This window comes from Sceloporus occidentalis, unplaced genomic scaffold (genome assembly GCF_023333645.1).
Source record: "Sceloporus occidentalis isolate IW3139 unplaced genomic scaffold, rSceOcc1.0.p SCAF_1, whole genome shotgun sequence".
Classification (NCBI taxonomy): domain Eukaryota; kingdom Metazoa; phylum Chordata; class Lepidosauria; order Squamata; family Phrynosomatidae; genus Sceloporus; species Sceloporus occidentalis.
The window spans coordinates 298,261,847-298,284,709 of record NW_028316981.1 but is presented as its reverse complement, the minus strand read 5'-3'; the positions used below and the strand labels follow the sequence as shown (position 1 = coordinate 298,284,709).

At 38.1% G+C, this 22,863-nt stretch overlaps 1 protein-coding gene and 1 long non-coding RNA gene across 5 annotated transcripts in view; one reads left to right on the top strand and one right to left on the bottom strand.

The window, feature by feature from the left end:
* ZFR (zinc finger RNA binding protein) overlaps positions 1–22,863 on the bottom strand; it is a 53,807-nt gene that overhangs the window by 4,891 nt on the left and 26,053 nt on the right. For 3 of the 4 annotated variants that reach the window (XM_089496856.1, XM_089496865.1, XM_089496874.1), the window contains 10 exons: positions 21,281–21,563; positions 20,086–20,282; positions 16,104–16,223; positions 14,752–14,897; positions 13,740–13,902; positions 10,337–10,539; positions 8,996–9,146; positions 7,376–7,517; positions 2,642–2,739; positions 1,730–1,825 (listed from right to left, as the gene is read on the bottom strand). In XM_089496856.1, the coding sequence (XP_089352982.1) occupies positions 1,730–1,825; positions 2,642–2,739; positions 7,376–7,517; positions 8,996–9,146; positions 10,337–10,539; positions 13,740–13,902; positions 14,752–14,897; positions 16,104–16,223; positions 20,086–20,282; positions 21,281–21,563 (1,599 nt within the window). Of the gene's footprint in view, positions 1–1,729; positions 1,826–2,641; positions 2,740–7,375; positions 7,518–8,995; positions 9,147–10,336; positions 10,540–13,739; positions 13,903–14,751; positions 14,898–16,103; positions 16,224–20,085; positions 20,283–21,280; positions 21,564–22,863 lie in introns of those variants that run through there. The other variant, XM_089496880.1, reaches the window with a different exon arrangement.
* On the top strand, positions 1,824–4,449 carry LOC149324135 (uncharacterized). The gene is made up of 3 exons (XR_016277857.1): positions 1,824–1,992; positions 2,609–2,790; positions 4,227–4,449. It is a non-coding gene; the product is annotated as an uncharacterized LOC149324135 (long non-coding RNA).

Here is a 22,863-nt window from a genome sequence, read left to right as displayed (position 1 = left end):
GGCCATGTTTTAGAAGAGTTTCTTCCTGACGTTTCACCAGCATCTGTGGCTGGCATCTTCAGAGAATGCTTGCCTGTAAAGGAGTTGGGTATACAGTGGACCCTTGTTATACGCTGGGGTTTGGTTCCAAGATCCCCTGTGTATGCTCAAGTCCCATTAAATACAATGACATAGCAAAATGGTGTCCCTTATAAAAAATGGAAAATCAAGGTTTGATATTTGAAATTTATACTTTTTTTGAACATTTTCTAACAGTGTATGCTTGAATCTGTGTATAAAAAATCAGTGTATAAGAAGGGCCGACTGTATATATTGTGTGACCTGGGAAGTCAGGAGTGATTTGCATGTGGCTTGTTCTGTTGCTAATGACAGGCCTCAGGGTGGGAGGGTCTGCAAAAGAGGATTAGTGTCTGCTTGATAGTGCTCATTGTCTGCTGGGAAACCCGTGACCCTGGGAGATTTCTCATTTGCATTTGTTGAGTCTTCCTCTTACTATTTTTCAGGACTGGTAGCCAAACCTTGTTTACTTTAAGGGTTTCATCTTTCCTGTTGAAATTGTCCAGATGTTTGTGGATTTCAGTGGCTTCCCTGTGCATCATAACCCTCTTTTGCAGACCCTCCCACCCTGAGGCCTGCCATTAGCAACAGAACAATCCACATGCAAATCACTTCTGCCTTCCCAGGTCACACAGTATATATATACCCAACTTCTTTCCAGACAAGCATTCTCTGAAGATGCCAGCTACAGATGCCAGACAAGCATTCTCTGAAGATGCCAGCTACAGATGCCAGACAAGCATTCTCTGAAAATGCTGGCAAAACGTCAGGAATAAACTCTTCTAGAACATGGTCACATAGCCAGAAAAACCCACAAAAAACTATGGATGTTGGCCATGAAAGCCTCCGACTTTAGATCTTCAGAATCATCTTGTTAGGGGTGAAAAAGGCTGTTGTGTGAATGGGTACCTGAACAATATGGCTACATATGTCCAGGCACACATGCGGTACTTCTGTAGAAGCCTAAATGGAGCCTCTCAAATTTTACACTATACAGACATGAATGGCAAAATATCTCCCACATCTATTTTTATGACACATGTGAAGGTACTGACAAGAGGGAAAATAATGTGCTATGCAGACAGTAGGGTCTTCTTGGAAGCAACCTCACAAACAATGCTAAACCTGTTTTATGCTGTCATTTCCTCAGCATTTCCAATTTTAATGGTTTGACACTAAGAAGCACACCATAACAGCAGCCTGACAGTCACTTATGTGTTAAGTCACACATTCCCAAAAGTAAAGTGACATTCTGGTATACAATCGGCCCTCCATATCCACCATTTTGCATCCACATCCATGGCTTTAAAAAAATCCCCCAAAACCTTTGTTTATGCTATTTTATATAAGGGGCACCATGGTATATAATGGGATTTGAGCATCCATGGATTTTGCTATACATAGAGGTTAAGTGGGGTCCTGGAACCAAACCTCAGCAGATACCAAGGGCCCACAATATTTAATATGTAATTCTTGGAAGCCTTCTCTCTCACACATACAAAGACACAAACAATTTTTTAAAGAAAAAATATGTTTAGAAAAGTTTTGCTTTGTCTTGCTGTTATAGGTACTGTCACTTCTGAAGACAAATGAACAGACTCAGAGAAGAATTTAAGGTGATTTGAAGCTTCACTTTTAACAATTTGCTCATAGCTTTAAAAGCAGTACTTACCCAGCTTGGAAAGTCAGACCAAGTGGGAACTCGCTGACAGAGATCACGAAGAATACGTATGATAATGACACAGGACTGCAGACCATTAGCTCTAGCCTTGAGAGCAATACAAAATCAAGTTAATCAATCCTGGCAGAATCAAAGAAGAGGCCTCTTAGAAAAGCTAAAACGCCACTGTTCAATGGAAGCTCAGATAAAGAAATGAAAGAAACCACTTGATAACATTCCAGGAGCTGCCATTTACAGAAGCATTTTATGCCAAGGTTAGTAACTTAACAAGTCAAGGTGCACAGGTTACTAATATCCCTTGAAATCCTGCACACTTTGACCTATAGTTCACTTGTAACAACAAATACAATATCTTCCTATAATAGAAATACAAAAGTAAAGAGCTAACAAGTAGAGAGACTGAAAGGCTATGGGAATCTGTTTGGTTGCTTTCTTGTGCCTTTGCTGGAATGCAAAGTCACTGAACCAAACAGTTTCTCACCTTTCATTCCCTACACTTAATGAGCTTAAAGAAATAAAGGGTAAAAGTCTTACAACTAGAACACAAAGCTTTAAACACGCATTCTGTTATTTAAAGCAAAGTTACTCTGCAGCCTTATGGAACACATTACAAATACAAAAACATACGATTCCCCCAAAGTAAGTTAAACTTTTAATTTTGCTATCTCAATGGCCAGAAAAAAATTGTTGTCAAATTGGCAAGAACTGCATTAAGCAGTTCTTCTAAAGAGGTCTTCCAAGATGAATTGATTTGCCCCCTAGTTATTTAATTTATTTATGTGCACATATGTATTTACTATGGGCAACCTTGATTCCCCCCCACATAGTTCAACATCCAACTGAACAACTGAAACTACTCTCTCTCATAAGGCTACAAGAAGAAAGTAAAATGATGTTCCGAACCTGGAACCACTTAGCGTGGCGTAGAGCAGCCAGAGCGTCAAGGCATTTTTGCCTGTCCAAGACGTCCGGTGGGTCTTTCACCATACCCGAGGTTACATCTAAAATGGATTGAATTGGCAAAATGCAGTGAGGAATGGGTGTTTGACCAGGTGAGCAAGACACTTCCTTAAAATAGCTTCCATGTCACACATGCCATTTATATTGTATTCCCTGTCTCCCATGAATTAATGTTGAGATATATCCCTCAATGTGTATAAAATCATTGAGCCAAATATGAAAGGCAATCAAGAGCATAACAAAAGGTTAGCTCTTAATCTTATTTTTGTGTTTGTCTATTTGTCGAAAACATCCTCTGGAAAAAAGAAATTTCCCCTAAAAAGTTTAAGGAAGAATGGTTGGACACAGTGCACCAGCACAGAAAACACAAGACAGAAGGAACACAAAAATCCACTTGAATGAAGCGAAGGTCACAACAAACTATGAGCAAAATCTATTGTGACACTCTCCTCTGCAAGCCCCACTGAAATAAATAGGTTTTAAAAAAAAATCAGCCCCTATTCATTTTAATGAAACTTGTGCAGGAGAATTTCCCACTGGATTGTGCCCTGTGTTTGTTAGAACAACTTAAAATGGCCACATACTACCTTAAATAAAAATCCTAACATGTCAAAATTCTTCCTGGGCACTCAGAACCCACAATGTACTAGTATACCTCACAATAAGGTAAGATAAAGATATATTTATAAAACCAGGCCAGATTTTTTGGATGTTATGAATTCTGAAGGAAAGCAAAATACTATGTAAATTTCAAGTAAGGAGTGCCTGTACATTTTCATATTTCTTATTCTCTAGACTACTACTGCATCTATGTGCATGCCATGTATATCCATCCCAATTTCATCCAGAAGGATAGAAGAAGAAAAACTAGAAAAAGTGGTCTCAGTAAGAGAAGAAATAAAGGAAAATCCAGAACTATGAACAACAGAAGGAACAGCAGTGTAGAAAAAGAAAAGCCACTGCATCTGGTGAATCAACATTTTCTGACATATATTTTGTCAGTTATACTGACTGCATCTAAATATGGTGTGGGTATACAATTTACTGTTGAATTTAACTGGTTCTGATTCTATAATTGGTGAACATTGGCAGAGGATACTTTTAGTAAATCTGCTGTTAGAATAAATAGGAATATAATAAAATTTGATCTGACTTATTCAATAGATGGGAGTGAACATTAAAATGTATTGTAATGTAAGGAAACATATTAGCCACAGCCAATCAAAGACTCATGAAAAACACCAATTCAGAAAAAAACACAAGCCAAAGAATGAACAGATCAGGCTGGAAGGTTATCTATCAGTGAAGAGAAGCAGTTCAAGAAAAATACATCAGCCTGAATCCATGTCATACTTGATCTGTGAACCATATTTTTCCATTGCTATGTCGATCTTGTTCACCTATCACAGGAAATTCACTTTATGAGTATTTCATCAGTGGGATTTATGAATCTTATAAAAATGTTTTACCGATGGGATTTACATATGTTTTTCACATGGTGATTTTTTATATGCTTATACCGATACAGCAAAAAGATGAGTCACACCAGTCAAGAGTTTTAAAAGCAAATGAAAGAAGACAATTAGATTATAGATATATCAGGTGAAAAGTGAACAACATTTAAGCGAAAAGGGTTCAACTGAGGCCAAAGTCGGCAGCATGATTTGATAATTAATGCATGTAGAGTTAATAGCAATAATAAAATATGAAGGTTTTATTCTATGTAATGTAGCTTATGGGAGGAAAATTCTTTGTCTCATGCCAACTATTTATACTACCATAAATATAGGTGCAAACCGACAGTTTTAATGACTCCAGATTCTCTATCACTTAGTTTTATTTAAAAAATAATCAAGAGTGACCCATATATTATTCACAAAATTGCACATATGAGTCAGTTCCATTAAAATTAATGACTGGTTTGCCATTGACCTCAGTAGATGGATCATATCCATTATGAATCAATCTTGAAACCTGAAGCCAACAGAAGATGCCAAAGCAGCTATAGAAACTAGGAAGATGTCTGGGCTGGATATCCATTAAAGAAGCTCAGATATATGTGGATTTTTGCATCTATTTATAAGACTCCAAGTTGATTAACCCCTTAAAACTAGTCCTAAATAAACAAATCAAATCATAATGGCTTGTTAGCTACACCATAGGGTTTTTTATTTTAAAAAAACAACAGATTATTTTCCCTTGCATTCTAAATATAAGGGGTTAATCTCCAATGAAACATGCTGTGTCCACACTATTTCATTACTAAAGAGTGAAAAGGTATGCCATGCTCTTTAAATTCCAGGTACGAATTCAATTTTACCCAGTCAACTATTTCAAACCTAGTGTGAACACTGCTTAATTCTAGAGAAAAAGAGACAAAGACAAGAAGAAAAAAAGACAAAACACAAAAGAAACAGTAAATGCTAGGACTATGCAACCAAACCCCCACTTTGTTCAAATATGGCAGGTGTGACAGTGAGCTTTAGAAAACCTTGGTCAAAAATCCTTCCGATGTCTTGGCAGCATCCCTGACAGGATTCAATTGTCTCTGTTAGAAGGCTTTGGACCGGGGCTAATAAGCTACGGATAAAAAACATATACAGAGATACATTTTGCTGAAGAAACACATTCCACAGCACCAGTTAGAATAGCTTTACTGTTATAGCCAAAATAAATTCAGTAAAATTTACAGTTCAGTGCACAAAACTGTAAGGCAAAATTCCTACACAGTTAACACAGTTTTGTGTTTACCTTCTTGTTTTCCCATCCCTTGTTTGTAAACACTGTTATTCAGTGTGTAAGCAAACATGATTACACAGGACTATGATGTCATTTAACTCTACTGAGGAATGAAAATATGTTTACTTAAAATTAGGTTTGTCAGCAAAGCCTTCCTTGCCACTTGAAGTCAATTCCCAAAAGCCAGCTAAGATTCCATCAACCAAGTTAAGACACCGAGCACTGTGAGTTGTAATAAGAGCCACTGTTGTTTTCTTAAAATTAAGAGCCATTTTACCCTTTTGGCAATAAATGATTATAAAGCCTTGTTAACTGCAAATCTGCAGTTCAGCATCACACATTCCATAGGCAAACATTTTGGCATATTACTTTAATCTGCTCAGTGTCTTGAGGAAATTATTTGAAATAAAAGCTTTGCTTCCCTCAATGTAATACTTAGCAAGTGAATCAAACTTAGAACAGTAACTCTAATCAAGTTTGGGTCAGACAAAAATAGAGCTTTGTTTTCTTTTGAAGAGAGAGGACAATTTTGTCAGAGTTCAGGCACTCCAATGATGACAAAATTAATTGGTTTTGCTACAATGAAAAAACACCAAGCATGATTTTTAATGTAACTAATGTGCAATTTTCTGTTAATATTTCTTTTTTGTCTGCCAAATCTTAAAAAGCTTTGTATAACCAAATCCAAGTCCATTCTTCAGTGGAACAACATTAATACACTAAACTTTGGGCAACTAATGCAAAGTAAATGTATTACATATCAGACTTCAAAGCCTAATATAAAGGCAAACATCTAGTGCGCACAGAGCAATAAATCCCATGAAGAAATTATCTTATTCCCTTAACCTTATCTTAAAGCTTTGTTTTCTTTTAAACAGAAACCTTTTGACAAAGTTTGCTTCAAAGTTAATTATACAATTAACTGTAAACAAAATCCAAGCAATTGCTCAGCCACCAAAGGCATAATTCTGAGAATTCATTCTATGGCTGTATGTATATATATACAAACACACATATGTGCACGCGTGTGCACACATGCACACACACACAGTTTCTCGCCTTTTTATCACTACCAGCAACTTTAGCAACGTTTTACATCCCATGCTCATTCTAGACCAGCAACATAACGGTGCATCTATCAAAATAACCTTCTTGCAAACACATGAAAGAAAACAAAGTTCAATTTATCTGACCCATAAATAGAGCCAACATATTGCAGACATTAAAATATCATGCTTGCTGGCTTAATACGTGTGTAGCTTTCAAAAGTATTACAAAAGAGATCCTAAAGCAACACTGCTGGCATCAGTACGACTGCACACACAATAAATACATATTGGTTTTAAACCTCCAACTTCTGCTTCAACTGCCCTCAGCTATCTCTTTGCTATAACACACACTGCATGTGTACTATTCAGTATACTACTCCCATCAATACCAGGAGCTATGTGTGTTGTGCTCCAGACCAGAATCCAACCTCAAAAAACTGAGAAAATGAACATTTTACTCCAAGCAGACAGAATCACTTGGAACTTGAAAACTGATTAAGGTAATTATATCAAGTGAATCCAAACAGGTGATGCAAAGACTGATCCAGTTTCAGACATATGATATGAGTGCCTGATGCAATTTCCTCTTAAGGAAGGAGCATATCTTTATGATCGCTCACCACTAAATATTTACATTTCTTTTATTAGGGTTTTTTTTTATACTTAAATCTTTTCCAGAAATCTGAGGTTGTTGATTGTAGTGCATGAGTCTAAAATAAGAAATAAAGGTATTGGGAAAATATACTGTTGCAAGACTGGGTTGATGACTGAATTTTTATTAGGTCTATATGATATGCCAGCATGTTGCCTTCCAGGACTTTATGCCATTTTAGAACAGAAGGAATGCTCAATTCAACTGAAATAGAACATCTTTTAACAGAATTCGAACCTCCATCCCTCATGTTCTCTTCTCGAATCACTGGTGATGTCAGTGTGATAGTCACTTGCATTTTTGGTTCCACACATGAATTCAAGACGATTGCTGCTTCTTGTACAGCACACTTTATGTCATATTTCTCAGGACCTATTACCTAAATAAGGGAAAATATTAAGCATCTATTAAATGTTTCACAAACATAAGAGAACAGTCCTTTAACACTAGTAGATAGAAATCCAATAGTACTTTATGACTTCTGCCTTCAAGTGCAGTGGACACATTCCTGACTGAATCTTGAATTAATACAGGCTCAGGGTAGGAGTGAAAAACAACTGCGGTATATTCTGTTCTTGCTATGTTGTTCCTTCCTCACCTTCTGACCCCTTCTCCACTGATACTTATGTATCTGACACCACATCTGTATGATGAAACAGACTCTAAGCACCAAATGTATAATTTATTTCTTCCAAACGTAGTACCCTCATTTGGATTCAGGGTTTTAGATCTCTTTGTACTGAAGGATTTCCTGATCCAAATTGTATAAACAATGTGGACTGCTATAGTTTTGGAGGGGTAAGCAGACAGAGATAGAGAGCTAGAGATATTGTATCTTCCTAATATGAATAACAAAGGAATGGTATAGAAAAAAATGAAGTACAGATCAAGGCCATGGCACAGGGAGCAAGAATGAGTAGGACCCCCCCCCCCCAATCAAACTGGGGGCCACAGCAGCTCCTTTTAGAATAAAATTATGTGAGAGATCCAATTGCTGATTTCCTATGGAGTGTCATCTGGTCTTACCCCACAAAACATAAACCCACAATAAATGTATTCAGTGTTACAGACTTCATAGAATGTTTGTATGGTTTTTGTTTTATTTAATACAAAAGACCATCACCATAATCCTTACAGAAAATTTGAATTAGTTCTGAAGCAGGAATTTCTGTTGCATCAATATATATTTTCAAAGTCAATCCACTTCAAATTTAACAACTGCTAAATGTAAAATTGAGGTCAATGTCCATTCATACACAAGACTTTGATCAATTATCAATCCCCTGGAAGTGTGTACAAGGGTTCACACTTCCTTCAAATGTCTGAGTTTGAGACTCTGGAATTTATCATTATGAGAAAGGGAAGGATTAAGCAAATAAGCATTATAAAGTTAAAACCTCCTCCTTCCCACGTGATGCGGAGTAGGCACTCATACGTGGATTAAGAAAAAAGCAACAATCCTAATTCCCCTCCCTAGCCTCCAGAACCTAGCACTTCCCCACCATGTTACACAGCGGTAAAATGCTTAGTTTTGGAATAAAATGCAACATTAAACCTGAGTCCTTTAGCAGTGTGGAAGATTTCAGAAAATCTGAAAAGAAAATGTGTTTGCTATTCCTCATGCTGCCTCAAAGAGCACTACATCTCCCCTATCCCAAGCTGGCTGAATAAAAGCACTCCTGTTCAAAGCTGGGGAAACGCTGAAGTTATTATGCTGCAAATCTCCCGCTTGCATTCAAAAAGTAGTTCATCTCTAATCCACATACTTTTAAGTAAATTAGGGTATTCAGAAAGTTTGGCAGAACCCTGTTTAAATCTTTACAAGAAATATAGATCAAAGTTCAAGGCCATACATACAGAAAGTTGCTTGGGCAGATTTTCAGCAATGCGACTCAGTAACGTCTTAGTAGGTTTCTCAGCACAAAGCAAGACAAGGTTGACATTTCGATCCCCTTGGAGAAGCAATCCCTTAGCCAATACTCCAACTCGTAACACTCCTTTCAAAGCTCTGTAGAAAAAAAATACACCTCTGTGACAAACAGGTATTTAAAACTGTAATTATCATTCTAAGAAAATTATCAGGGGCAGGGGGAAGTCCTGTGTGCTTCTGTACATATATTTCAGTGCAGATTCTGGCACTATTCAGAGCATAAGAGGCCTACAAGATCAGACCAAAGGTCCACCTCACTGAGCATTCTGATTCTAACTAACAGTGGACAACCAGAAGCTGAAGGAAAGCCCAACAAGCAGGATATAAGCATCACCACATCATCTAACTTTTGCTCCCCAACAACTGGCAAACTGCCTCAGATATGCATGCAGTATATAGCCATGCTGATCATGAATACCCTCATCCACCATGACTTTTTCCTAATTTCCTTCTAAATCTGTTCATATTAGTGGCCATCACTACATCTGAAAGTGCAGTGCGCTCACATCATACGCGGGCACACCATATGCGGCTTTCAGTTTACTCTGAAGCTGTGCATCAGAAGAGGTGCTCAAACATACTCAGTATTTCCCTTATGCAGGAGGGGGGATCGATCCCCTGTAGTATATGTCATAGTTTATCTATGCAGTGTGTGAAATTACTTCTTTTTATCACTGAGAATCTCCTATATCCATCTTAACTAGATGACTCTAGATTCTATTACTAGAACTGTAAAGAAATGTAATGAAGTACTTTTTTCTGTCTTGAACTTTCCACCTAATTCTACATCCATGTCAAAAGCATAGTTTTTGGGGAAAGAGCCAGTTAAGTCATTTGTAGCAGTGGCAGGTTTAGTGAGCTAACAGAAACATCTAACATCAGGTGGGGCTCTGGGTTGAGCTCTTCTGAACCTTTAGCAAGAAGATAAATGCTAGCCAAGGAAAAGCAAACTGAAGTGCTGAATATACTGCATTACTGAAATACATTTTTGTTGTATCCAAAGGACAGCTGATAGTAGGGATTATGGCTTTTGGAGAAGTCTAGTGGATATGTACCAAGGTATCCATTACTTTGATCATAGAAATCAGGATTTCAAAGCAAAGACTTTAAAGAGCACAGTAACCAAAGGCTCCAAAGATAAACTCAGATTAAAGAAAAAGGTAACTGACGAGGCTGACATGAAATAAAGCTGACAGCACGGTTGCATTTTTTTCTTACTCCCTTTCCAAACACGGTGACTGATATAATACAATTGCAAGAAAATATACCTGTCTTTACTGCCCTCTTTTTTATCATCTCCTTCCTTCTTGTTTTTTTCATTGTCACTCATATTATCAGACACAAGTTTCAGTGCACGCTCAGTGATAGAAACTATCTTTTGGACTGCCTGTAGTTCCTCTTCAGTTGGATAGATAGCAGCATGTTTGGTCATTACATAACGGTCATCTGATGAATCTGGCCGACGGAGAGGCTACAAAAAATATTGAAGTTTTTAAAATTCAGTTATGTTCTCAAATAGTTTTGTGTTTTACTTCTTTCTATTTTTTTGCTATTTTACTTAGATTATTATGCCTCCTAACTAACTAAGTAATCTTAGACTTACTTAGGTTACCATTACTACTTTTATTACTGTTTGAGTTCAGACACAGAAGCAGAGCTAGAACTGGCTGGTGCTGAAAACCATCTAGTAACCATCTGGCAAGTTTCCTAGCCAGTGTGGTACAGTGGTTTGAGCACTGTGGTACAACTCTGGGAGACCAGGATTTGAATCCTTGCTCAGCCATGGAAACGCATTGGTTGACCTTGGGCAAGTCACAATCTCTCAGCCTCAAAGGATGGCAATGGCAAATCCACTCTGAAGAATCTTGCCAAGAAAACTCAGTGATAGGTTCAGTTTAGGGTCACCATAAATTGGAAAAGATTTGAGGGGACACAACAAGCTCCCTGCTCTAGAAGGTGAATAAAGTAATACAGACTAGATTTTAGGAAGGTTTCATAGTTTGGTTCCAATTAAAAAAAACCAAGATGCTTACTTTATAACTGGATGCTCAAATGATCACTTGAATGTTCACACACTCTGCAAATGCACAGAATGTTGTTTGGGAATATTTCTAGAGCTTGAGGCTCCTGTGCCTTCCCTCTCAGTTCCCTGAGCTCACTATGGGCCCAAACAGACAGACCAAAATAAAGCTGCTTCGGGTCACTTTGTAGGTATGCTGTTTATTTATTTTTTAAATAATCTTTATTAAAGTTTAAAACAATTACACCCACAGATTATTGCTTTTTCATAATCTTTCATATACATTCCTTTGAATCGCCCCCTCCCCCCTTGATCAATTTCAGTAAATATCTTCTTAACGGCTAATCAAAATTATTTCTCTCTAAAAACATAATGTATCTGTAACTATGATCAACATTTGTACTTTTTTTTAGCTCTTAATCATCTACTGAGACTGCATCCAAACATTAGGCTTCCTTCGTTATTTCATATCCTTACTGCTATATTACAATATTATAAGATTGAGATTACTTAAGGTGTTATATTATATCTTCCATCTGTCTTTGCAATATTTTAACAGTGGGTCCCAGATTTCTTTTGACTCTTCATATTTTTCCTTTAAGGCCATAGTTATTCTATCCATTTCTACTATTTCCAATGATTTACAAAGCCATGTGTCCACTGTGGGAACTTCAGAGTTTCTCCAGACTTTAGCTAATGACATTCTTGCAATAGTTATCAAATACAATATTGGTTTTAGATATTGTCTAATTTCTTTACTATCCACCATATTCAATAAAAACAGCTCAGGCTCCAACTTTAGTTCAATTTGGTATATCTTTTGTATAATTTCCTTGATCCTACACCAGAAAGTTTGTACCTTAGGGCAAGTCCACCACATATGGTAAAAAGAGCCAACCTTCTCATTACATCTCCAACATATACCTGTGTTGTTTTTATATATTTTACTTAATCTGGAAGGGGTCAAATACCATCTGTAGGTATGCTGTTTAAATGACACACACATCTTAAGAGGCCAGAAGTTGTGCCAAAGCTATGCTTTGGCATGGCTTCTGGCCTCTTAAGATGTGTGTGTCATTTAAACATCATACCTACAAAGTGACCTGAAGCAGCTTTATTTTGTCCTGTCTGTTCGGGTCTTATGACAGCTCTAGATCAACTCAGCATCTGGGATGCCTTTTCTCAAAACATCAGGTGCCCAGTCTAATGAGAAATCTAAAGCCCTACAAATATTCAACATGTAAATAGATTTACATCCAACAACATCCAGCAATGTTGAGAACATGGCAAATAAAACAGTCCCATGAAGTAGAGTAGGAACACTATTCACAAGGTGGTTCCCTCCACATCAAGCCCCAACCTTGGCTTTCTGAATACAGGTAGGCAAAGTAGCCAGAGCCATAAGTCCTGAGAACCACAACAAGAATATGGGATTGCTACCTAAGTGATAAAGGTAGATGAGGAAAACAGGCCTGAGGGGAGACAGTTACGTTCTCTTGTCTGATACAAAATTGGGACGAGGAGGACAGTATGGGTGGTCCTGGTAGCAAAAGAAACAAGTGAGCAATTAGCAGGTGCTAATATCAATGTTACTGAGGAGGTCAGCCCATGTGGCAACAGGAAAGATGTTGGTGCTGACATGAATAATGGAACCTCTAGAAGGGCTGATGGAATAGAAAAAACCCAAGAATGAGGCTTCTTCCCCCAAATTCCTTTTAGGTTCAACAAGAATAGAAGTAGGAGGCTTGCCATAGTCTTTTTAGGCTTACTGGGGGAAAGTTTACTGGGATCTTCCTCTAGCTGGAAAAGGTTGATATTCTATTTAGAGTTTCTCATCACAAATTAGTAGTAATGGTCCATCAAAGCCAAGAAGAGTACTAATGGCAGCATACTCAGTACAGAATTAAAAGGCAATATATTTTACTCAACAATGGAGTGATAACATGCCAGCTGCTAAGTTTTGAGTAGATGGCACTCAGATGTTCTTTTGATGCTTGTACAGTCAACAAAATGGAGAGTAAGAACGTAGCAAGCAGAATATGTATACATTTTTCTTTTGGCTTAAAAGAGTTCAAGTTGAGACTTAAATTTTAGATGCTAAAACAATTCCATAAGATGTTTTTCATTTCCAATGAAAAATTAAAATTTGACTTTTTGGCAGCTAAAGAAAACCCTTTGCTAAACAAATGTTCAATTTTACTGGTGGAACCTATCCAACAAATCAGCATTGCTTATCACAAAACAATAGAAGTCTACACTTCTCAGGTGTTACTGAAGCAACAGATGTTTGAGAGTACACTGTATGTACTCTTTAATATGGAAAGACTATTAGCTTACAGCTGAGGTATTTCAACTGATGCTTCAATACATTTTATATAGTAACACCTCAACCTGGCAGAACAACAGGCTCCAGTGGAACTGAAGGGAGACAGTCCTGCCCATCACAAGACTAGTTCTCCCTGCCCCCACTCCCACTCATCCAAAAAAACCCAAACCTGGATCTGGGAGGCAGGAAAACCTTTTGGAATGTGTTAGCATTTGCACAAAGATCTGGAGGAGAGGTGAGAAAAGCTTCAGTGCAACCAGTAGCTATTAGCCACTAACTATTTTGGTGAGGAAGGAGCACTTTGTGTTCCTTCAAGATTACTCACAGCTGGACCCTGTGGCTGTGGTGGCATTCCGGGCCTAACACCAAGAAGTCCAAGAGGGCCTGGAGGCCCATGAGGATATCCTCCATCAGGTATTCTACGACGGTCATCCCAATGATGCTGTTCCTCTTCCATCCTCCTCCAGTACATGTCCTCCTCATAACGTCTGCACACATGAACAAAAATGTCATTTTGTATTATTCATTCATTCATTCAATTCACTTACAAATCACATTACATAACACTACAAAGCAATGTTTTGTGTGACATTTTTGGACTTCCAGCTGATATCAAATATTTTGAACTGCAGTATGTTCAGTATATTAGTTGCTGTCAATGTTAATTTTGGAAACCACAAACTTTTTAAAACTCTGTAACAGACTGCTATAGCTTTAGTCACTACCTATTAAAATAAATGGAATGTTTCCTAGAGAATTCAGCAGGTGTACTCTGAAAAAAGAATTCTTAGATATAAAAGGTTTGCTATAAAAAGCAAAATGAATCAATGTTTTCAATGACTAAAATTCACAGGAATGTAGCTTACTTGTAATGGGAAAGGTCTAATATACTCCATAGCCTAAAGCCACCCCACCCCCAGAATAGAAATTCTGAATAAGAAATTCAAGAAATCCAACTTTTCCAAGTCTGCACTATGACAGCATTACCATGTGTCATGATAAAGCAACTTGAAGTGGAACTAACCTACAGGATAAAGTTTAAGCTTGGATATTATGAAGCCAATACTGCTTTGTAATATTTTAGGTGGAGTATGGGTTCATCTTAGAATGGACAGGAAAAAGAACTTTGGGGAATCAGATTTGCAGTAGCTGAGTGATATTTCTTAAATGTAATTTATTAAACATTTGAACCAGAAGGGAGACTATAGGATAACTTGACTCACTGCTGTTGGATGAATACACTGAGTGTGGATGGTTCAATGCTTTCTTTAAAAACAGACACTTCAACCAATGGTTAGGATTCACAAGAACCTAAAAGGGTTAACCTAACATATTACCTCATTTCCATTCTCCATCGTTCCTCTTCCTCACGCCTTCTCCAGTATTCTTCTTTCTGCATCTGCTTTCTCATCTTTTCTTCTTGTATTTTCCTTGCCCGGATGCTAGGCTTCACTTCTACTTGCAAGTCTGGGTTTACTTTTTTCTGTTTCAAAATTAAGGATTTAAATTTATTTATTTTATTTTTCTTTAGTACTTATTCTTGATTTTTGTTATTGTTGCTCTATGCCTTCATGTCATTACTGACATATGGCAACCCTAAGATGAGCCTACCATGGGATTTTCCTGGCTGAATTTATTTGGGGGGGGGGTTGCCTCTGCTTTCCTATGAGGCTAACAGTGTAACTTGCCCAAGGTCATCCAGTAATTTTCCATGGCTGAGTGGAGATTCATACCATGATTTCCAGAGTTACAATCCAACACTCAAACTACTACAATGTGATGGCTCTCATGGCAAAGCTAATTATTTGCATGAAGAACTGCAGTGTATGCAAGACATATGAGAAAAAAAACAGAAACAGTACAATTCCTTCTCATATTTTTATATTCTTGCAATACCTGTTAATAGTTCTATATGCTGAGCAGGCAGCTATGGCATTCATTGTTTGGCGGTACATGGTGGTAAGATAAGATAATCAATGTAGGCATGTTGTTTATTTTAATATTTATTAATATAACCTGCATTTTAATGTGAACAAGAAGAAAAAAAATTAAAAGTAAAACAGGGAGAATGAAGTCCTTAAACCTTTATATACTGTATTTGTGGGGGGAAATACAAATTATTCCGAGAATTAGTAATAGTCTTTAAAAAAATGTCCCTTATTATATGAAACAGCTAGTTCTGAACATGATTTGATTCTGACAGAAGATGCGGAATAAGCTTGGTCCAATTGGAACAGAGGATAATTTCTACATTATTCTCTCCTTAAAAAACTAGAACTCCTTTTATATGTGGGGCTGGGGTAGAGTGCAGTCACTTCTGAACTTCTCCATCTTCTAGTGGTACTGATGCTCTTTATACCAACTTATTTCTCTATTAAAGGCAAAAACATAGCAACCCAGAGATATCTAGGTGGCACTGATGGCAATGGGGTAGTACTGTGGCAGCTATTATGTAAGGTGGCAACCCTAAGGAAGCAAGCCCCACTGAAGATAACAGGACTTACCTGTTATCTAAGTCGTCATCAGATATTAGGCAAATTCATATCTTGGTAACGTAGAATGTATTAAACACATGATTTTACATTTTCAAGTCTTGCTAAGTAAAGATACATACATACAACACCTTAACCATAGTTCAGGCTCAGAAACAAACTGCAGAAATTACTCAACTACCAGGAAATTAACTCACCTTATACTGTAATCTATGCCGCCTTCCTTTGAGATGCATCTCCTTGGCATTAGGATCATTGAAGCTGCATTCACAAAGTTTACAGTGGAAACGAATCACTTTCCCTTCATCATTTCGTACCTTTGAAAAAGGATTACAGAGTATAAAATTACCACTGAACACAACTGAATATGCTGGTGGGCCAGATTAGCCAACAATTTGTGATAAAAGCACAAAATATGACACAGAAATTACAGTTTGTTTTGTTTAAAGATTTGGTTATTTGGCACAGATGTGTTAGGTCCAAAACACACTGCAGAAATAATCCAGTTTGAGATCTCTTTAACTGCCCATTGATTTGGCTCAATGGTAGGGAATTCTGGGAACTGTAGTTTTGTTAGATTTTAAGCCTTCTCTGTCTCTGGTGCCACAATAAACTACAGTTCCCAGGATTCCCTAGCACTGAACCAGGGCAGTTGAAGTGATCTCAAACTGGATTATTTCTGCAGTGTGTTTTGGACCTTACACTGTCATTTAGAAGGTGTTTTTGGTACTGAGCAGTGTATAAAATGGCAGCTGTTCAATTATCACAGAAGGCCTGGGCATTGCCCTTGGTCCATGGATGTGACAAATGTTTCAGGCATTGCAGAAAATGGTAAGAAAACTCATCTATTCTATGTTCCTAATATATAGATGCACTGTTGAAGGTATTCTCAGGACCAAACATCATATCAGATGGGAGTTTATTGCGATGAAAGATTTCAGATTATTTTGTATAATTGAATGAGCACTAACACTAACACAAACAAAGCAAGAAAGAAGCTCTTCAAAGAATGACAGCATGCTGTTAATCCCACCTACAAGGGTAGTTTCATAAGGAACATGTTAAGAGGGCCAACAATGTCATGTGTGGGGACAGGTAATCCTACCAGACCATTAGTTGCAGCAATGATTCAATGGGATTGGACTAAAACCCATAATGGCATTTATAAGCCTCTTTGGACAACTTTCCCTCAAGCAGTGAAGTCCTGCCCAGAGCTGATATCCTCCAACTACAGGAAGGGTTGTAAGAAGCAATGCAACTGAAACAATGTACTGAAATGCATTTTTGTGAAGGAGAGTTCTTTCAGCAATGACATTCAATAAGTTTAAATGTAACAGTTGACTCAAACTTGGATAAGAACACTGGTGTTGTTTTTAATTAAATCTTGCTTAATAACAAACAATTGAAGAAAAAAAATCCCAAAGTTACTAAAACAAAACTTAGACAAAGAAGTCATAGTTGTGTTCCTTCACTTTAACTTTTATGCTCCAGAAACAGGAATCAAAGAATTTATCTATAGATAACAATCTTCTTTATACTGTTGGAAAGCTCTTACAGTATGAAACCTAAGTAGTATTTATTTATTTAAACAAATACAAAACAGTATCAAGATGCAGGTATTACCAAGGAGACAGAAAGCTACATTTTTATGTAGATTGGTGTAACTTTGTTGTTAATCAGAATGTTCAATAAGCGATTGCTAGTTCCAGCCCCACCTAATGAATAATGCACCAGCGTCTATCTTTGATTAGTATTTAGTAAGGAAGCTATGTGTCACATGGAATGCTTTTAACATAAAGTGCATAATTGTTATCTATTTTTCAGATGACAATAAGAAATCTATATTAATATGTGATAGCAAAATTCAAATGGGTTTAAATATACCACTGAGGCAGAAAAAATTATTCGCACCTTTGCTACTGTTTGTTATTGAAGTTGGACCAGTCACTTTTTTATGGATTATTTATTCAGTTTATATCCTGTTCGTCTACTGGCACAAGACCTCAGATGTTTTATAATTCAGATAAAAACAAAGTAAAGCTAAAAACCTAATAATAAAAACTTAGGCGGGTTACAAACCGCCGCTTTGCGGCGGCCTCCCGGCGCTGCTGTTTGCTCCGCGAGGGAGTCGCAGCAGCCAAACCGCGTGACTCTCTCGCGGAGAAAAAGAGAGCTCCAAAATGGAGCTCCTTCTCACGGCGCGGCTATGACGCCTCGAAGCGTCGCTGGCGCACTCGCAGCGTCATAGCCGCTGCGACACGTGCGGAAGCACAGTGTCCGCTATGTAAAAATGGCGGCGGAAGCACCGCACCTCCCTAACCCTAGTACGCGCTCTGCACATACTTTAATAGCGGTGTGTAACCCGCCTTAGTTAAAAAGTGCTTTTATATAGCTCACCCCCTTAAAAGTCCCTTCTGCCATAATCACTTAGCAGCCAGAGCCAGTGAAAGGAGAATGTGGGTCAAGTAAGCCTCCTGAGAGAGGAAATTCCACAGATTGGGGCGGGTCTGCACCCGCCCCTTTCCCCGGTGTATCGGGGCCTCAGCGGCTAGACCCGCAGCCGCTGAGGCCCCGATCCGACGCTTTCCGGGCTGCGGGGAAGCGGCAAAAGGCTGCTTCCCTGCAGCCTGGAAAGGGGTGTCCTTGGGGCTTCAAGCCCCAAGGACACCCCACGGCGGCGGGGAGGAGGAGAAAGGGGCCGCTTGGCCCCTTTCTCCTTTGCGCCGCTGGGAGCAGCCGTATGAAGGCTGCACCCAGCGGCGCAAACCAGGAAGGAGCTCCGAAACGGAGCTCCTTCCTGCTCCGCGCTAAGGGCGCACTAAGCGCCCTGGCGCGGAGCGACAACGTCACGTCCGCGCTGCCCCGTATAGAGGCAGTGCAGTCGTGACGTCATCATGGTGGCGGCTGTGTGGAACGGCCGCTGCCATTTTGTGAGTGCAAAGCGCGCACTAGGGTTAGGGGGTGCGGAAGCACCGCCCCTTCTTAACCCTAGTACGCACTCCGCCCGTACTATATGGCCCGTCTGTAACAGGCCTGGGAGACCCAAAAAGGTTCTCTCTTGTGTCCTCACCAAATGTGCCTGTGACAGTGGAAGGACTAACAGTCCTTAGAAAATGGTAGATGGTAATACTGTAGTGAGTTTTATAAGGTCTACCTCTGAAGAGTTTGGAGCAATTTGTTAAAACAAAGCAATTACACATTTCTATTAGAACAAGGTACACAAGGACATGCAACACTGGTCTTGAAAAGATATACAGTAAATATCTCTTCTTGATTATTTGTTTCTATGTTCCCTTTAAAATACTAAATTAATCTAGTAAAATCCTGAATTATCTAGGTATATTTAAGAATGCCCATGTAATCTACGCATGTTTTAAAAACCTCTAAGCACCTCTTTTATGAGTTCATTTGTCACTTAAAGTACAGCAAGTAGCTATGAAGCTACAGAATTCTTGTTATTGTTGGCCCAGTTGCAGAAATAAAATAATAAATAAATAAACTTTATTCTTATACCCCACCTTGGGTGGGGCTTCACATGGGTGAAGCTTCAGTATCTAGAATCATTGTTAGGACATGATAACTGGCTGGATGACAACAAACTGAAACTCACTCCTGGTACTATATATAAGTGATTTGTTTACACAAGTATGTCCAGTCTGTATTTGAATGTATTTCCCCTTAAATTATTGATCTTGCAGTCCCTCAGCACTTACTGATCCAGGTTTGCTATTAGAGATTTATGTAGTCTTTATGGCTAGAAGACCAACTCCTGCTGTTTTGTTAGAGAAAGCCTTACTAAACTGGGGATCACCTGGCTCTAGTAACCTTCCACTGTGACTATTACAATTTGCTGAATGTGGAGTTTCTTTTTAAAACAGCCTGGAAGCTATAGTTAGATCATTGTTTACTATGACTGGTAATTTTAATTGCATTACACTTCCAATTTATTTCTAGAACCAATTCATAGTGAGGGATTTAACTTTTAAAACACTTAATAGGATAGAACTGTGATTTTCATTATTTCAGGAGTGGTATCAACATTGGATTGCCTATCACTCCACTAAAATTTTGTAAAGCATAGCACTGAACAGACGTATGTCTATTGAAGAATATTTCATATTCTCCCTGAATAAGAACAAAAAATTCTGGATTCAGTGAATATAGTTTTGAGACTAATACCTCTTCCACATAATCATGACCAACTGGCTGGACATCACTCTGCAAAGCAGCAAGAGCTGTAGGAGTTACAGGTTCAGTTGTGGTATCTTGTTTAACTTCCTGCGTTTGCACTGTAGCAACAGAAGGAGTCGTCTTGATATTTTCTACTGCCTTTAATTCATCCACTTTGCTTCCTGTTGTCTGCAATTTATTGCCACCTAACATAAAACATTTTAAGAGTGTGAAATAATTTTAATAACATTTGCAAGTTAAAGATATCTACACAGATTTTTTTTTTGCAACAGCTGGTTAGGCAGGAGACAGCTTGACAATTAAAAATGTTGAGTATTACAAAGCACTGTCATAACACTATGTACAGTCCGCTCTCGCTTTACGTGGGGATCTGTTCTGAACCCCCCTGCGTAAAGCAAAAAGCACATATGTTTAAGCCCCATTGGACAGAATGAGGTTTGGGCTTGCTGCATGGCTGTGTGCATGTGCCATGGGTGCACGCGCAATTGTTTTCACTGCCGGGCATAAGCTGAAAGCCACCTATAACGAGTCCGTGTATGGTGTGGGCTCACTGTATTTTGTCCTCCGATAACTGAAAACAAGGCTTAAAGATACTACACACTGGCTAAAATGAAGTAAAATTAAATTAAACAAACTGTGTAATGAACACTATAGCCATGAAAAATACTGAAAATATGCAACACTGCAATGTTCTGTTAGATGGCAACACCAAAATCAGTATTATCATTAACTTTAGTTAGATCTTGGAACAGAGCAAGGGTTTACAAAATATTTTCTCACTTCATCTGTGAGCTATCTTTTGTGTTTAACAGCAGTCTGAAAATATTTTGGGGGCAGGGGAGAGAAACTGTTAAATCTAACATCAGTCATACCTCAAGATGACCCACTGAAATTAATGGGACTTCAAAAAAAAAATACTAACAGTTCCCTATTATCTCAAATGGTCTAATATAGAAAAACTAACATTAGATTTAAACCCAGAGTTAGAACTTCATATTAAATTATTTACTTTTAATTATTTCAAATTAAAACAATTCTGGCATGCAGAAAACATTGCAAAATTTCTTCTGGCAGTCAAAAGCATAGCAGAGTCATTAAATAAAGTACAATAATAAGATTATGTATGACTAGTTTAAGATATACATCATTGGCTCAATTACACATTAAAGATAGTAATACTTGCCAACAAAATTAATTTTCGGTGTAGATATCTTTTTTACAGCAATGTTAGCTGGAACTATTGTAGCTTTGTTGTTGGATGTTGTACTAAGCAGTACATTGGCAGAGGGAGTAAGAATTTTCACTGCCAAAGATGAAACGGAAGAATTCACAGTGCTGCTGCTAGTTGCAATATTTGATGAGACAGCTGTAGGCTTGGTAGCTGTTGCTGCAGATGTAGCCTGGGTGACAACATTTGGTTCAGTTGAAGGAATGGGTTTGCCAAGTTTCGTATGCAGCTTAACTACCTGGAACCACAATAAAAACAGTTATCAAAACAATTACAGTGGATCTTTGGCATCCACTGGGATTTGGTTCCAGCCCCCCTGCCCCGAAAACTAAATCCATGGACACTCAAGTCCCATTATATACAACGGCATAGTAACCTACTATCCCATATATGAAATGCGAAGTTGATACTCACTGTGAACAGTAATTCTGGGGAGGCTGAAGGAGCAATCCATTATGCATGGGTTAAACCTCATGGCAACCTGATTGAGGCAGGAACCGTCAGAATTCTAAACTGTTGTAGCTGATTGCTTCCTTACTTTCCTCTCAGTTTGATTATATAGCCTTGCTGACCACCAACATATTAAATATTGACAGAACAGATAGTGTATAAATGTCTATAATGCTTTTTTTTAAAATATGTAATTGCCCTGGGTGAGGGTGTAATTGCCCTGTTCTCCCAAAGGCTGCTTGACTTGATCTGTATTTATCCACATCGTAATACCAGACAAATATTGAGGGAATCTTTCAGTTTGCTGCCCTGCAAACATGTTCAATTGAAGCTGCCATTCAAAATGCTGTGGTTGTAGCCATTGATCTGGGGTGTCAGACACATTTTGGCCTTGGAACAATAGCCCAGTCATAAAAGAGAAAAACATCACTTTTTATCCAACCAGACATCTGCTTTGTTGCTTTACACCCTGAAGTCCTCGGACTCAAAGACACAAACAAAGCTTCTGTTCACCTAGTACCTCCGCCTGCCATCTGTTCTTCTCTAAAGGCAAGTGTCTATTCTCCTTGTCTCCATTCTCTTCATTTTCTTTTCTTTTCTTATTTGATAAATATAAAACCATGAGTACCTTAACTAAATAATCTAAATTAATTTTGATTATAGCGAAATAAAGAAGGGGAAAGAAAGGAAAAACTCAAAGGGTTGGTAAGGAAGGAATTTAAAAACTGAGTGGAGAGTATGTAACGAGGCAACAGCTGCAACAGTTTAGAGAGATTTGATGTGTAGTGAATTGCTCCTTCAGTCTGAGAATGGCAAAATCAAGGTTTACTTTTTGGAATTTTTAAAAAGTATCTCCAAGCCGTGGATGGTTGAATATTTGGACAGGGAGAGCTGATGGTACACAAAATTGCTAAGAATATTTATATAGAATCCTATTTTAAGAGTCAGTTTAAAGAACCATCAGAATAATTCACAGTGAACATTAATAGCAGAGTGCTAATGGTTTCTTGAGTAAATATTACAATCTCGTGTGCCATAAAGAGGGATTTATGGGGAGATCCATAATATTTAAAGGTAACCTAAATGTG